General features: G+C 41.1%; 1 protein-coding gene across 1 annotated transcript; it reads right to left on the bottom strand.

Annotated features, from left to right (window-relative positions):
* Nucleotides 1–1,253: 1,253 nt before the first annotated feature.
* On the bottom strand, nucleotides 1,254–8,611 carry LOC120538152. Its single transcript, XM_039767589.1, has 3 exons — nucleotides 8,539–8,611; nucleotides 8,170–8,264; nucleotides 1,254–2,204 (listed from the first exon to the last, which is right to left on the bottom strand). The coding sequence occupies exons 1-3, from the start codon at nucleotides 8,609–8,611 to the stop codon at nucleotides 1,404–1,406; spliced, it is 969 nt and encodes a 322-aa protein (XP_039623523.1). The 3' UTR covers nucleotides 1,254–1,403.
* Nucleotides 8,612–13,766: the final 5,155 nt, after the last annotated feature.

The following is a 13,766-nucleotide window of genomic DNA, read 5'->3' as shown; positions in this document are numbered from 1 at the left end:
TGAGGATTGTGGAAGAGAGGTGAAAAAGAGAGTGCAGGCAGGGTGGAATGGGTAGAGAAGAGTGTCAGGAGTGATGTGTGACAGACGGATATCGGCGAGAATGAAAGGGAAGGTCTACAGGATGGTAGTGAGACCAGCTATGTTATATGGGCTGGAGACGGTGGCAATGACCAGAAAATAGGAGACAGAGTCGGAGATGGAAGAGTTAAAGATGCTAAGATATGCATTGGGTGTGACAAGGATGGACAGGATTAGAAACGAGTACATTAGAGGTGCAGCTCAAGTTGGACGGTTGAGAGACAAAGTCAGAGAGGAGAGATTGCGTTGGTTTGGACATGTGCAGAGGAGAGATGCTGGGTATATTGGGAAAAGAATGTTAAGGATAGAGCAGCCAGGCAAGAGAAAAAGAGGAAAGCCTTAGAGAAGGTACATGGATGTGGTGAGAGAGGACATGCAGGTGATGGGTGTGACAGAGCAAGATGCAGAAGACAGGATGATATGGAAGAAGATGATCCGCTGTGGCTGGAGCAGCCGACAGAAGAAGAAGTAGTCTACCTGCTCTTCTTCCAGACTTATAGGCAATGTTGCTCTGAGTGAATGGCTGCATCTTCTGAAGTGTATTGAAGGGGTGTATCTTTTAGAAACATTCCAACATCAAAATCTCACTTGCTTGTCTTTTAGTTGTAAGGAGTATCAACCATGTGTGTTAAGTGTTGGGTGCACAGGGAAAGGATTTGGATGTGATGTCTCTTCCTTTAATGCCTTTAGAAGAACATAAGATGGTGACCCCATGTCCTCTGCCTCTTCCCTTTAAGTAGGATTTCTGACAGGGAGACCAAGGCATTGCTTGCCCTCAACGGGTTATTAAATAGGATTACCCACTTGGTACCCAATGTGCTCTTCTGTCATGTAGTGTTCTTCAGCTTGTATAAACTGTGGCAAGAAAAGAGTTAACTGGTGAAGGAGTCCATTAAATCATATAAGGCACTGAATCACGATAAATCAACATTTTGATCATGTGGTTGCTAATTCACGCACCTGTAAGCCATGTGGTCACCGATCCATGTATAGGTAATAGAAGAGCAAACAGACATTACATATGGAATCATAGAATGGGGATGAGGCAGTGTGGTGTGAGATGTACAATGAGATTAGAGTCCATTGGAGGTATACCACTCATGCCTGATTTCTCTGTGCTTATCAATGTGGCCTATCTTGTTCCATCTGTACCTGTCATGTTAGTCCCCCAGCAAACCACTACTCACCTTTCAGTTTCTGCTCATATTTCTTTCCATCCTGTGAACGTTCTAGTGACACTTGAGCTTCACAAACTTTTGGAGGCTCAAAGAGACGAGCAACCAAACCACAAGAGATTCTTCACCATATAGTCTTTGGTGTTTTTTTTATTTTTCCTGCTTCTCGTTCCCAGATTTCCTATTTCCATTGTTTTTGGAAAGCACCTGGTAGAGCTGCTTGGAGAGCTTTGTCACATCATATGTCCGTCCCTCATTGGCTGCCTTTGTTATCTCATCTTGTAGTGTGCTGATATCAGATTGATTCATCCTTTGAATCAGATCCACCAAATCTCCTTTCATGGGATCGGGGATAACTGGGGCAAGTGTGGTCAAGGATGGAGCATTGTTGGGGTTTGAGGTCAGGTCCAAGGGTTCTTCTTCCTCTTCTGTTATGGGAGGAGTATCAACAGCCGCTGCCTCTGCTTCAGCAGCTTCTTCATTTAAATAATTCAGTGGGAGTGTCCCCTGTAAATTTGGTGGTGGATGTTCACTAGGGAGGAGAAAGTCATCAGGATTTGTTTGCTGGGCACCAGGCTGCATCTTGAGCAGACCTGACCAGTCATCATGACCTGCTATGAAATGCTTCCTCGACTCATTTACAACATCTGGATTAGCCAATGTCGTGGAATATGGATGTAGATTTTCTAAAGTGCTGCTCTCAAAATCTAGGAGTTGACTGGCCGTCCCATTTGTGTTTACCATGGGAGGTGAAGAGGTCTTGATGCCCTGCCAGTTTAGCCCAGCTACACGAGGGTGCAGGCCATTAGATATGTCATGCTCATTTGCTTGACCTTCTGAAGGAGCCATTTTTTCAGAGGATATCAGGTGTTTACTGTGGACAGCATTCAATATCCCTGAAAGTATAGGAGGGGATTTCAGCAGAAGGAGGTCATCTGGACAAGGAACCCTCTATAAAATAGAAAAGGTGAATGTTTAATAAAGAGGATAAACACACAAGAGTTGAGCATTGGTACTTTCTGTAAAAACTTGAACATTTTCGAAAATGTTTGGAGTGACATTTAAACCGTTGCTCCAATGACGTCACTGGTGCTGCACTATCCACTGCATTCTTGGAGAATTTAATGATAACAGGAAATGCCAAATACCCTGAAACTGCAGTGCCATAGGAAAATAAAGATGGGATCATGGCATAATGGGAAAATTCAACTTAAATTAAAAAACAAAAACTTGTAGGCTCACAAGCTCAAAATTGTGATGGGACACTGTATCTAAGGATTACTGTGAGAGGAGAAAACAAGCAGGAGAAGATTATCTAAGCTTAAATGCGTCTCTTTTTATCCCTTTACATTATCGGCACCCCAAACACAATGCAGCAGTGGAGATAGGGGGGGCAAGGAGATGGCATCCGATTGGGTTAATCCAGCCCTGGTCATCTTAAGCAAATTGTGTTGATACAAAAGTTTAGTAACTGATAAAGGGGCAAAATATTGGATTGGAATGGCAATCCATCCAGTATCAGAACAGAAAAGATGGTATCATGCCTTTCTTGTTTCAATCATCTTCAAAATCAAGAAGTGTAAATGTGCCAAGCACAACACCTTAAATCAACTAAAAATTCTCCATCATTCACACATAGCTTATGTGTAATGGTCCAAAATGCACCTGAGGTAGCACCCAACTGATCAGAAATATCACCAAGCGCCTGCATTGCTAGGTCATACCTTCTGGGAATGTCCTATACTTAAACCACTTTGGGAAAAAAATATTTCTATATTTCTGAGATGGTTTTAGATTTAAAACCATGCCAAATGCTTTAACAGAAACATTAAGAGTAATATTAGATGGGATACAAGTATGCTACAGAATACTGGCATTCAAGTTCTTGTTTCATGTCCTTCATGTTAAATTGCCTTGTTTCTTATTTTCCCCTATTACCTTTGTCTTTGACAGAATTTCTAGGCGCAGCCAGGGTATTGAGGGGGTCGGGTCTGGTGGACTCAGGATTTGGTCACTGCTTTTTGCAGATGATGTTGTCCTGTTTGCTTCTTCAGGCCGTGAACTTCAACTCTCACTGGATCGGTTCGCAGCTGAGTGTGAAGCGGCTGGAATGGGAATCAGCACCTACAAATCCGAGACCATGGTCCTCAGCCAGAAAAGGGTGGAGTGTCCTCTCAGGGTTGGGAGCGAGATCCTGCCCCAAGTGGAGGAGTTTAAGTATCTCGTGGTCTTGTTCACAAGTGAGGGAAGAATGGAGCGTGAGATCGACAGGCGGATCGGTACGGCATCCACAGTGATGCGGGCTCTGCATCGGTCTGTCATGGTGAAAAAGGAGCAGAGCCGTAAGGCAAAGCTCTCAATTTACCTGTCGATCTATGTTACTACCCTCACCTATGGTCATGAGCTATGGGTGGTGACTGAAAGAACGAGATTGCAAATATAAGCGGCTGAAATGAGTTTCCTCCGCAGGGTGTCTGGGCTTTCCCTTAAAGATAGGGTGAGAAGCTCAGTCATCCGGGAGGGGTTCAGAGGAGTCGCATCAAGAGGAGTCAGATGAGGTGGCTCGGGCATCTGATCAGGATGCCTCCTGGACGCCTCCCTGGTGAGGTGTTCCGGGCACACCCAACCGGGAGGAGGCCCCGGGGAAGACCCAGGACATGCTGGAGGAACTATGTCTCCCGGCTGGCCTGGGAACGCCTCGGGATTCCCCTGGAAGAGCTGGAAGAAGTGGCCGGGGAGAAGGAAGTCTGGGCATCTCTGCCCAAGCTTCTGCCCCCTCGACCTGACCACGGATAAGCGGAAGAGGATGGATGGATGGATACCTTTGTCTTTGTTGTGTGTCTTGTGTTTTGTGGGTAGTTGCAGAAGAGGTGGGGCCACGTGCCAAATGCTACCAAGGATTGTCCTCCCCACTATGTATCTAGAAGGTCTCCCACAGTTCCTGGTGGCTTATTTCAAATGTGCTTAGGAGTTGAGAGTTCTTATGGGTTTTATAAATTCTGTGCCTTTGTGATTTTTCTGGAGTATTTCGACCTTTTGCTCTGTATTTTGACATTGCTTTTGTAATCTGTTGTTTGATTTGGATTGCCTTCTTCTTACAGGCAATTCCATTTTGCCTTTGTGTTTTATTGTGATCGGAATAATTTTTTTGCAAAGCATACAGTAAATCTTTTATTTTATTAAGATTGGGTGCTCGCTCTTATTACTAGCCAGTTTGGCAGTGATATACACCTTAAGTGGACATTATTGGAAGGGTTTATATGCTTTGGAATGCCTTAGAATCCTACTTGTTATGTCCATAGGTATACAGACTGTGACTCAATTTTCATAATTTTGGCTTTATATGCTATCACAAACAGAATTGAAATGAAGAAATAATTCAATGATTGAAGTATAGACTTTCAGCATTTAATTCAAAGAATTGAACAAAAATATTGTATAAGCCATTTGGGAATGACGGCCATTTTTATACATGTCCCCCACACTAATTTAAAGGGGCTCAAAAGTATGTGGACAATTGATTGACAAGCTGTACCAAGCCAAGTGTGAGAAGGACCCTCATGATTTCATTAATTATTAAGCAGGTAGATGGTCTAGAGTTGATTCCAAGTGTGGAATTTGCATTTGGAAGCTGTCGTTGAGAACTTTCAGTATGAGGTGCAAAGAGCTGTCCGTGGAAGTAAAAACAGACTGTCGTTAGGCTGAGAAAACAAAATAAACCCATCCGAGAGATAAAAAAGAAACACCAGGAGTGGTCAAATCCACCATTTGGTACATTCTTAAAGAGAAGAAACACACTAGTGATCTCAGCAACACCAGAAGGTCTGGAAAACCGCAGAAGACATCTGTGCAGGATGATCTCAGAATTTTATCCTTGCTGAAGAAGAACCAACTCACGACATTTAGCCAAACCAAGAGCACTCTCTGGAAGTTAGGCCTATCACTGCCAAAAGTCTACAATCGGACATCATGAAAGTAAAGACAGAAGGTTTACGACAAGGTGCACACAACTAGTAATCCTCAAGCATTGGAAGGACACATTAGATTTTGCCAGAAAACATTTTTAAAGCCTGCCCACCGCTGGAACAGTTTTTTCTTTGGACAAAGGAAACTAAGATCAGTATGTACCAGAATGATGGACAGAGGAGAGTATTAAGAGGAGAAGAAACGGCTCAGGATCCAATGAAAGCCACATCATCTGTGAAGCTTGGTGGAGGCAGTGTTATGATATGGACATGTGTGACTGCCATTTTGGCAGAGGTGGGGAGAGTAGCCAAAAATTGCACTCAAGTAAGAGTAGTGTTACTTCAAAATAATATTCTTCAAGTAGAAGTAAAAAGTAGTCATCCAAAAAATGACTCAAGTAAGAGTAAAAATGTATTTGGTGAAAAGACTACTCAAGTACTAAGTAACTGTGTGAACATAATAAATGATTTATTTTTTAGAAATGTTGTAATAAGACAGACAAAAATATAAAATAATGTGCAAATTCTGCTATTTCCAAATAATAAAATAAAAAAATGAATAAAAATAAATAACATCTTTACAAAATAAAGATGCACAAATAACCTAAAGTTCCAAATCTCAGTTTTTCACAACAAAGCTTTTGAATCCAATACCTGCAGTAGATAACATGTATGTTTGAACAGTGCAAACTACTTACAGAGACAAGATATACTGTACACTGACAGTATAATACTGCATATGCACTTTGTGGTGTAGCGGGTTCGCAGCTTCAAAAAAAGAAAAGGCCAGTTTCAAGTCCATAAAGCCGTGTCACTCTCTGTGGGTGCAATTGCACGACTGCGGGGAGTTAATGAGGTAGTTGGATCGAGTTGCACCTGTACGTGTGGGTGCGATCATTCTCAATTGCTTCATTGGCTTCCTGCGGCGTGTGATTAAGGCCCACGGAGACGGGAGTGTATATATACGGGTCAGCACAAAAAAGAAAGGGGGAATCAAAGAAAAGAAGAAAAGACGGAGGTCAGCCGAAAAGAGCTTGTGGCTGCTGAGTCTCCGCCGGCTACGCGAGCAATGGGTGAGAAGGAGGTGGGCTGAGATCAGGAGGAGTTAGTCTGCATTTTAACGTTGGATTTTTTCACAATGATTTTCATGGATTTATATATGTACTGTTTTTTAGAACACTGCACCATTGACACTTTTGTTGATTTACTTTTGTTTTGACTGGTTTTTAATAAAAGCACTTGAGCACTTTTTCCACAGTCCTCTGGCCTCACCAGTGAATTATCCTCATATGTCAGCTCATCTCGGTCATAACTATCGACGGTGTGGGTTCAGTAGACTCCCATGTGGAAAGAGGGAGTCTGTAGGGGACCAGCAGCGTCACACACTTGCCCTCCAAATAGCACAGCTGATAGAAAATAACTTCAGAACAAGGCAGCTTGTGCACATACAAGAAGTCTCACTTTACCATGACTGTCTGAGCATGTTTAGTTAAAACGTGCTTGTTCTTCACTCAGTGAAGTGATGGCTAAGCTTCTCAAGGTTCTTGTAGTGAAGCTGTGACTGTTTAGCTGTGAACAGGAGCCCCACATGACTAAAAAGTCTCTCGTAGGCTGCAGACGCAGGAAGTTTGTGTGTGGTCATGTGACTGCATGACTACATCTGATTGGTGAAACAAAGTCATGTGATTATTGTTGCTATGTCTGATTGGTGAAACAATCATGCAGTAGATCCACTGGCAACTTCTCTCTGCCAAAAATATAGTGTAATGTGTAAAAAGTAACGAGTTGAGTGTTGCCAAATGTAGCGGAGTAAGATTCTTCATTTCTTCTTCACAAATGTACTCAAGTAAAAGTAAAAAGTATGGTGAAGTAAAACTACTCTTAGAAGTACAATTTTTTTTTAAAAAGTTACTCAAGTAAATGTAACAAAGTAAATGTAACTCGTTACTACCCTCCTCTGTTTATTGGTGATATGACTGTTGGTAGAAGAAGCAGGATGGTTTCTGGAGTGTACAGAGTTATACTGTCTTCTCAGATTCGGCCAAATGCTGTAAACCTGATAGGATGACGCTTCACTGTACAGTCGAACAATGAGTCAAAATACACCGTGGCAACAAACCAAGTGTTTTCCAAAGCAAAGTAGTAGAATATTCTTCAATGGCCAAGTCAATCAACTGACCTCAACCCAACTGGACGTGAATTTCACTTGCTAAGGACAAAGTTGGTGGCAGAAAGTCCAACAAACAAGCAGCACCTGAAGACAGCTGCAGTAAAGGACTGGTATAAAGTATCATTAGGGAGGAAACCCAACACTTGGAGATGGCCATGGGGTCAGACTTAAGGCAGTCATTGACTGTAAAGGATTTGCAACTAAATATTGATCAAAGCAGTTCTATATCATTATATTTCTGATTTATGTTAGTTTGGCTAAATGCTTTTGAGCCCCTAAAAATAGGGGGAACATGTAGTAAAATGGCTGTCATTCCTAAAGGGCTTAAATTAAAGCTGAAAATCTATACTTCACATGCATAATGATTGCTTAATTTCAAATCCATTGTGGTGGCATACAGAGCCAAAATTATGAAAGTTGTGTCACTGTCCAAATACTTATGGACCTGACTGTATATGTAATATTGTTTGAAAACACATGGAAGTGGTTCACATTATAACTGGAAAATTTTAACCAGTATGTCTACCATCCATTTTACGAGCCCACTTTAACCATTATCAGACAAGGAGGTGCCAAGGCCTATCCTGGCAGCACTGGGTGCAAGCGGCAAACAGCTAATCACAGGCCACATGATTCATTAACAATGATCAATTGAGAGATGGTAATCAACTCGTCTTCATTTTATACACAACTCTCACACAGATTACTCTTCCAATGCCTTTTACAAAGCAAACCTGGCTTTGATGAAACTGTACATTTAAAACAAGCCGTCGTTCCTTACCATTTCAAAGTAAGCTCCGCTCACACACCGGTAAGTTGCAAAAGAACAGAAATTGGGGAAGACCGGGTGATCCTTCACTGTGGTGCAGATGGGTCCTATGGAAGACACACAGGACAGGTGATGACACATGTAAACACGGGGCTCTTGGCTTCATGAACCTACTGTCTGTACCCAGTCACCCCGAGTACTTCACTCCATGCTGGTGGGCTGTTGTCTTGTCTTTGCGGACATGACAATCAGGGCCAGAATTCCCTTTCACAGGTCATAGTTTCCTCCCCACTTCCAGCTAGAGGTCCCCCCACCTTCACCCACCTACTTAAAAGGCTATCTATCTTCTGCTTCTCTGTGCCTGGTGGTTCAAACACTCACCTGTTGGAATATGATTATTATTTTCAACATTATCAAGATCCAGAATCATCTCATTTTCACAGCCATATACCATTCGTATAGAACAAATACTAATCTGTCTGTTATCAACAATCAGACGTTTAAATAGTTCAATGTACTCCAAGGGAGTGAGCGGCGACCCCAGTGAGCGCCGAGACTCCTGGACAGGGACTGGGTTGGCCTGAGCACAAACTGAGGAAGAAGAAGAAGAGAAAGAAGAAAATTCACATTTTATTAATGGTGCTTTAAGTGCATGTTGCAAAAAGAACACACGTATCATTCAACCTGCTGAGTGGGAAGAAGCACCAGTTCCAAACTATTCACACTTTGTTATAAATCAGAATTCAGGTTAGTCAGTTTTCTTATGTTACACTGCCATTGCAAAAAGAGTTTTTCATTAGTAAAATATGCATTTACGATTAAAAAGATGTGAAGTGTTTCCCACAGTGAAACACACTATTAGAGTTTAACAGCAAGAAACCTGTTTTACACAGCAAAGTAATTAAGGGTTTAGTTACATTGTTGTCCCCAATTGGAAATTTGCTTTGTTCCAGCAGCAACATACAAGAGCAAATTGCTACAAACAAGGCATGCAATAAAATACAAATTAGCACCATATTCCCACTATAAAAAAATCCACCTTAATAAATGAACAAGTATCTGTGTATGTCTTTATAATATCTGTTTTGGTATGGGATTAGTAAAGGCAGTGCTAATGTCTGTGATGTTGAAATGGAAATGTATCTCATTACTACAAATGTTTCTGATGCACCATCTTTTAGGATAACAAAAACAATTAATTTTATTACTACAAGTGTTTTTGAGGCACCAGTTGTTGGAATGAAAAACGCATGCATTTTATTACTACCTGCATTACAAAATACACTCCAACCGGTGGTGCAATGCAAAAATTAATACAGTAGTCTGTGTTGATTATCTGGATTTCAGCCCATCTTAAAAGGGTAGGAAAGTTAGTGCTTCTTGATTATATAATACTAGGGGGCTCTGCCCCCTGCTCACTTCGCTCGCCAGCCCCTGTGTGGGCACTAAACGCTAGCCACTCCGCTCGCATATGGGAAGGTGGATGTACAATTTGAACAGATTTGTTATTTTCATGGGAATTGTTACATATGCATAATAGACCTAACTAGTTTACATTACAGCGAGTAATTCACCATAGTAAAAAATAATAAAATGTAATAAATTGGAAGAAAATGATGTTTCATGTTGCATTAGAGGTATTCGTTGTGTTATACATTCTCATTCTGTTTGGCTTTGAAATTAACACACGAATACTTTTTAAACGTATACTTTTACTATTGATACTTCTCACGTTTTCTAAGTAGTTACTTCTTTCAGTACCTCTTGAAATCATTTAGTGCAATTTTGGAAACATATTCTTTTGTTTTCAACATGAAGGCATACAGCTTGTCGCAGAGCACAGCACTCATGGAAATTTAAGAAGAGGTATTTGCTTGACACTCAATTGATGTTGCTGCTGTTCTTTTTTTTTTTCTGCCATTACGGTGGTTATCACTTGGTTTCTTGAGCACTTTGCTGTAAAGACACATTCACAGGTCAGGGACCACCAGGTTTATACTACCTTTTTTTTTAATGAATTTCTAGAATATATCTGGTCATATGCTTTCAATTAGGACAAAGATCAAGGTCCTTGTCTCAATAGTTTTCCAGTAATCCCATGAGACATGTTCAAACCTTAGCATTATATTATATTATATTATATTATATTATATTATATTATATTATATTATATTATATTATATTATATATTACTAAGGGGCTTCACCCCCTGCTCGCTTCACTCGCCAAACCCCCAGCCTGCACTACACGCCAGCCACTTTGCGTCTCTGCCGCTCGCGTATGTGGATTCCACTTTCACCAAACAACAAATCTTTTATTTCTCGTGGATACGTCTCTTCATTGGGGAGAAACACTACTTTTCCCTGATGGCAACACGAATTAGACGATCTACAAGTCTCTGACTTAAAGTTTAAATCTGAACAATATATTCGATCTCTTTTCTCTGTTTCGTTATTTCACTGTGTAATAATTTCCATTTGTTTGCGCTAATGTGATCTTTACTGTCAGTTTTTTGAGACTTTCAAAATTTTTGTACTTTCATTATCTATAACCTGCTCTGCATGTGTATCACATCAACGTTTTTGAATTCTTTATGACGTTCTACATTGTCATCTATTCTTTGTCTTTTATTTTCCGGCCCCGGGTTGGTTAAATCACTTGGCACAAAGTCTCATCTCACGGGATGTGAAAGTATCTCTCTGAAAAAGTCTCGTCTTGTCCCAGGATTTTTTTATTATAATAGAGAGATATTATATTATACTTGGGGGGCTTACCCCCTGCTCGCTTTGCTCGCCAGCCACTTCGTGTCTCTGCCGCTCGCATTGTGAAGTGGGGGGCTGAATGCACCCCAAGGAGATGTGGTCGCTCCTCCGAAACCCCCTCTTAAATGGTGATACAATGGGAAACAAATAGTTTTGTTTTTACCTCCTCTTTGCTTGATCAGCTGCTGGCTTGCTGCTGCTGCTTCTGCCGGGCCACATGATCTGCATCTCGTGTGTCGCTTTGAACATTTAAAAGCCTGTACAGCAACTGTCCTACTTTTTGTCTTTTATTTCTGGCCCCAGGCGTGGTTAAATCTTTTGGCACAAAGTCTCATCTCGTGGGGCATGAGTTCTTGATATTTTTTAGTTTAGAATTTAAAAATGGAATAAGAATCTGAAAATCTAACAACATCACATTAACGTTCAGTTCTGAAAAGAATGATACCAAACATATACGTATATGTAGGGTTTAAAATAAGTTTGATTTAAAGCGTGACAAAAAACATGGCATAAAAAGGTGACATAAAATAGTTGCACTTTTAGGCATAGGATTTAAAGAGAGTATATTATATTAGATTATATTATATTATATTATATTATATTATATTATAGTCATAACATGGAGATTTCTGACTGAAGGTTTTTGTTTTCCTCTCCTCCACTATGAACTGGCGATGGCTCAATGATGATGTAGATGGACTGACATTATAAGAATCCCTTTGTGTTAACACATTTTGAATGTCTTTGTTTTCCTGTGTTTTTAAACAAACCTGGATCTTTACATGTATGCATTATGTCATTAGTAATTTGTACATTTTATACTGGTATAACACCAATATACTTGCTGCAGTGTTCGGAATTTGTGCCCAGTGAAGAGCGCTATACAACAATAAATCAAAGTGCACTATAATATTCTCATGCAGCCCGCTTTAACTTTAGCTCTGGCTTGCACAAACTAGAGCTCAGACTCGGCTCCACCACTGGGCTACTCACAGTCACACTGAGCCACTTTAGAATTGCTAACTTAATCAACGCACACCTTTGGGGATGTAGCTAGATAACCAGAAGAAAACCCAGAAGACGCAGGAAGAATGTGCAAACTGCACACAGAAACAAAACAAAAGGCATGAGATCTGAGCCTAAAACACTGGATTTGTGAGGCAGCCACCCACTTGCTGAACAAATAATTGGAACACCTGCACACCTGCTTATCTGTGTCATTATCGAAACAGCCAATCACGTGGCAGCAGGACAATGCATAAAATCATACAGAGACATGTCAGGTGCTTCAGTTAATGTTCACATCAAACAACAGAATAGGGAACTAATAAAAGCTCAGTGATTTCATTGGTTTTGGTTGGTTCAGAACTGAGTGGTTTGAGTATTTCTGTAGCTGCTGATCTCCTGGGATTTTCATGCCCTGGGGCACTTAAGACTTTACTCAGAATTGTGCAGAAAAACTAAAAGCATCCAGTGAGTGGCAGTGCTGTGGACAGGAACACCTCATTGAGGAGAATGGCTTTGAGCTGAAAGGATGGCTACTTCAAGTCACTAGGACCAACTGTCCAGTCCTGTCTGCTAAGAACAGAAAGCAGAGGCCGCAGTGGGCACAGATTCATCAAAACTAGACAGTTAAAGAATGGAAAAACTTTGTCTGGTCTGATGAATCTCGATTTCCGCTGAGGCACACAGATGGTAGGATCATATGTTGGCATCAACTACATGATTCCAGGCACCCTACTTTTCTTGCGAGAACAGTCTATGCTGCTGCTGGTGGTGGCGTAAAGGTGTGGAGAATGATCTCTTGGTTGGGTCAGTTATTACCAAATCATCATCGCTTGAATATATGACCTGACTGAGTATTGTTGCTGATCACGTGCATTCTTTTGTGGGCGCAAGTAGCCCGCCTTTGATTTCCAGCATGATAACGCACCATGTCACAAAGCAAAATTCACCTCAAACTGGTTTCATGAACATGACGATGAGTTCAGTGTTCTTCAGTGGCCTTCCCAGTAACCAGGGGTCTCAAGTATAACGCCTTGCATAGAATTCACATTAAAACATTGGGTACGGACAATGTGTGTATGCACAAAACTTCGGATGGATAAAACGCTGGGTATGCAAAGTTCTAGGCACGTTTCCTTTATAAATCATAGACAAGCTGAATTTGAATACACGCACGACTCCTCCCGGAATTTCATATATTTGAATATGCAAATCAAAATATTAGTCCCTTCCTGTCAGTGTTTTGTTAAAAGACAATGGCAAAAGCTAAAAAAAGAATTTTAGCAAATGCAGAACTATTCAGCGAAATGGAGGCAAAGAAAAACGTGAGGGCTTAAGCAACAAAAGGAAACTAGCAGAGTGGCACTCAAACGTTTTAAGTTCAGAAAGTCGCACAGCGCCCTAAGTTTAAAAAAAAAAATAGCGGTCAGACATCCAAGTCGACGTGAAAAGGGGGGTCGCAGCCCACCGTTTGAGTGTCAACAGCACTGGAGGAGGTAGAGGAGTTCCGGGGCTCACAAAGTTTGAACAGCGAGCTGCTGCAATTATTGATGAGACACTTAATGTATCTCGCCAAAACATTAAGGAGACGCATTTTCGAATCTTAGGTAATTTTCAGATTAACAGGGTGGAAATATTTTCTATTTACATAAGCAAATTCATTCTCTGAAGGCGCCTTTATAATGTGCGTGCATCTGACCGCTCCGATTACATTAGGAAAACTGTGAAGTGCGCTTTGATGTTTCGCAGTTCAACCACAGGGTAAGGAAATCTTACATATCTGGAGGACAAGCAGATAATACCATCCTACACAGGTGGCATGGCACGACTTGGTGATGTTTG

Source organism: Polypterus senegalus, chromosome 10 (genome assembly GCF_016835505.1).
Source record: "Polypterus senegalus isolate Bchr_013 chromosome 10, ASM1683550v1, whole genome shotgun sequence".
Classification (NCBI taxonomy): Eukaryota; Metazoa; Chordata; class Cladistia; order Polypteriformes; family Polypteridae; genus Polypterus; species Polypterus senegalus.
The sequence above is the reverse complement of the archived record's forward strand: the minus strand, read 5'-3'. Positions and strand labels throughout refer to the sequence as shown.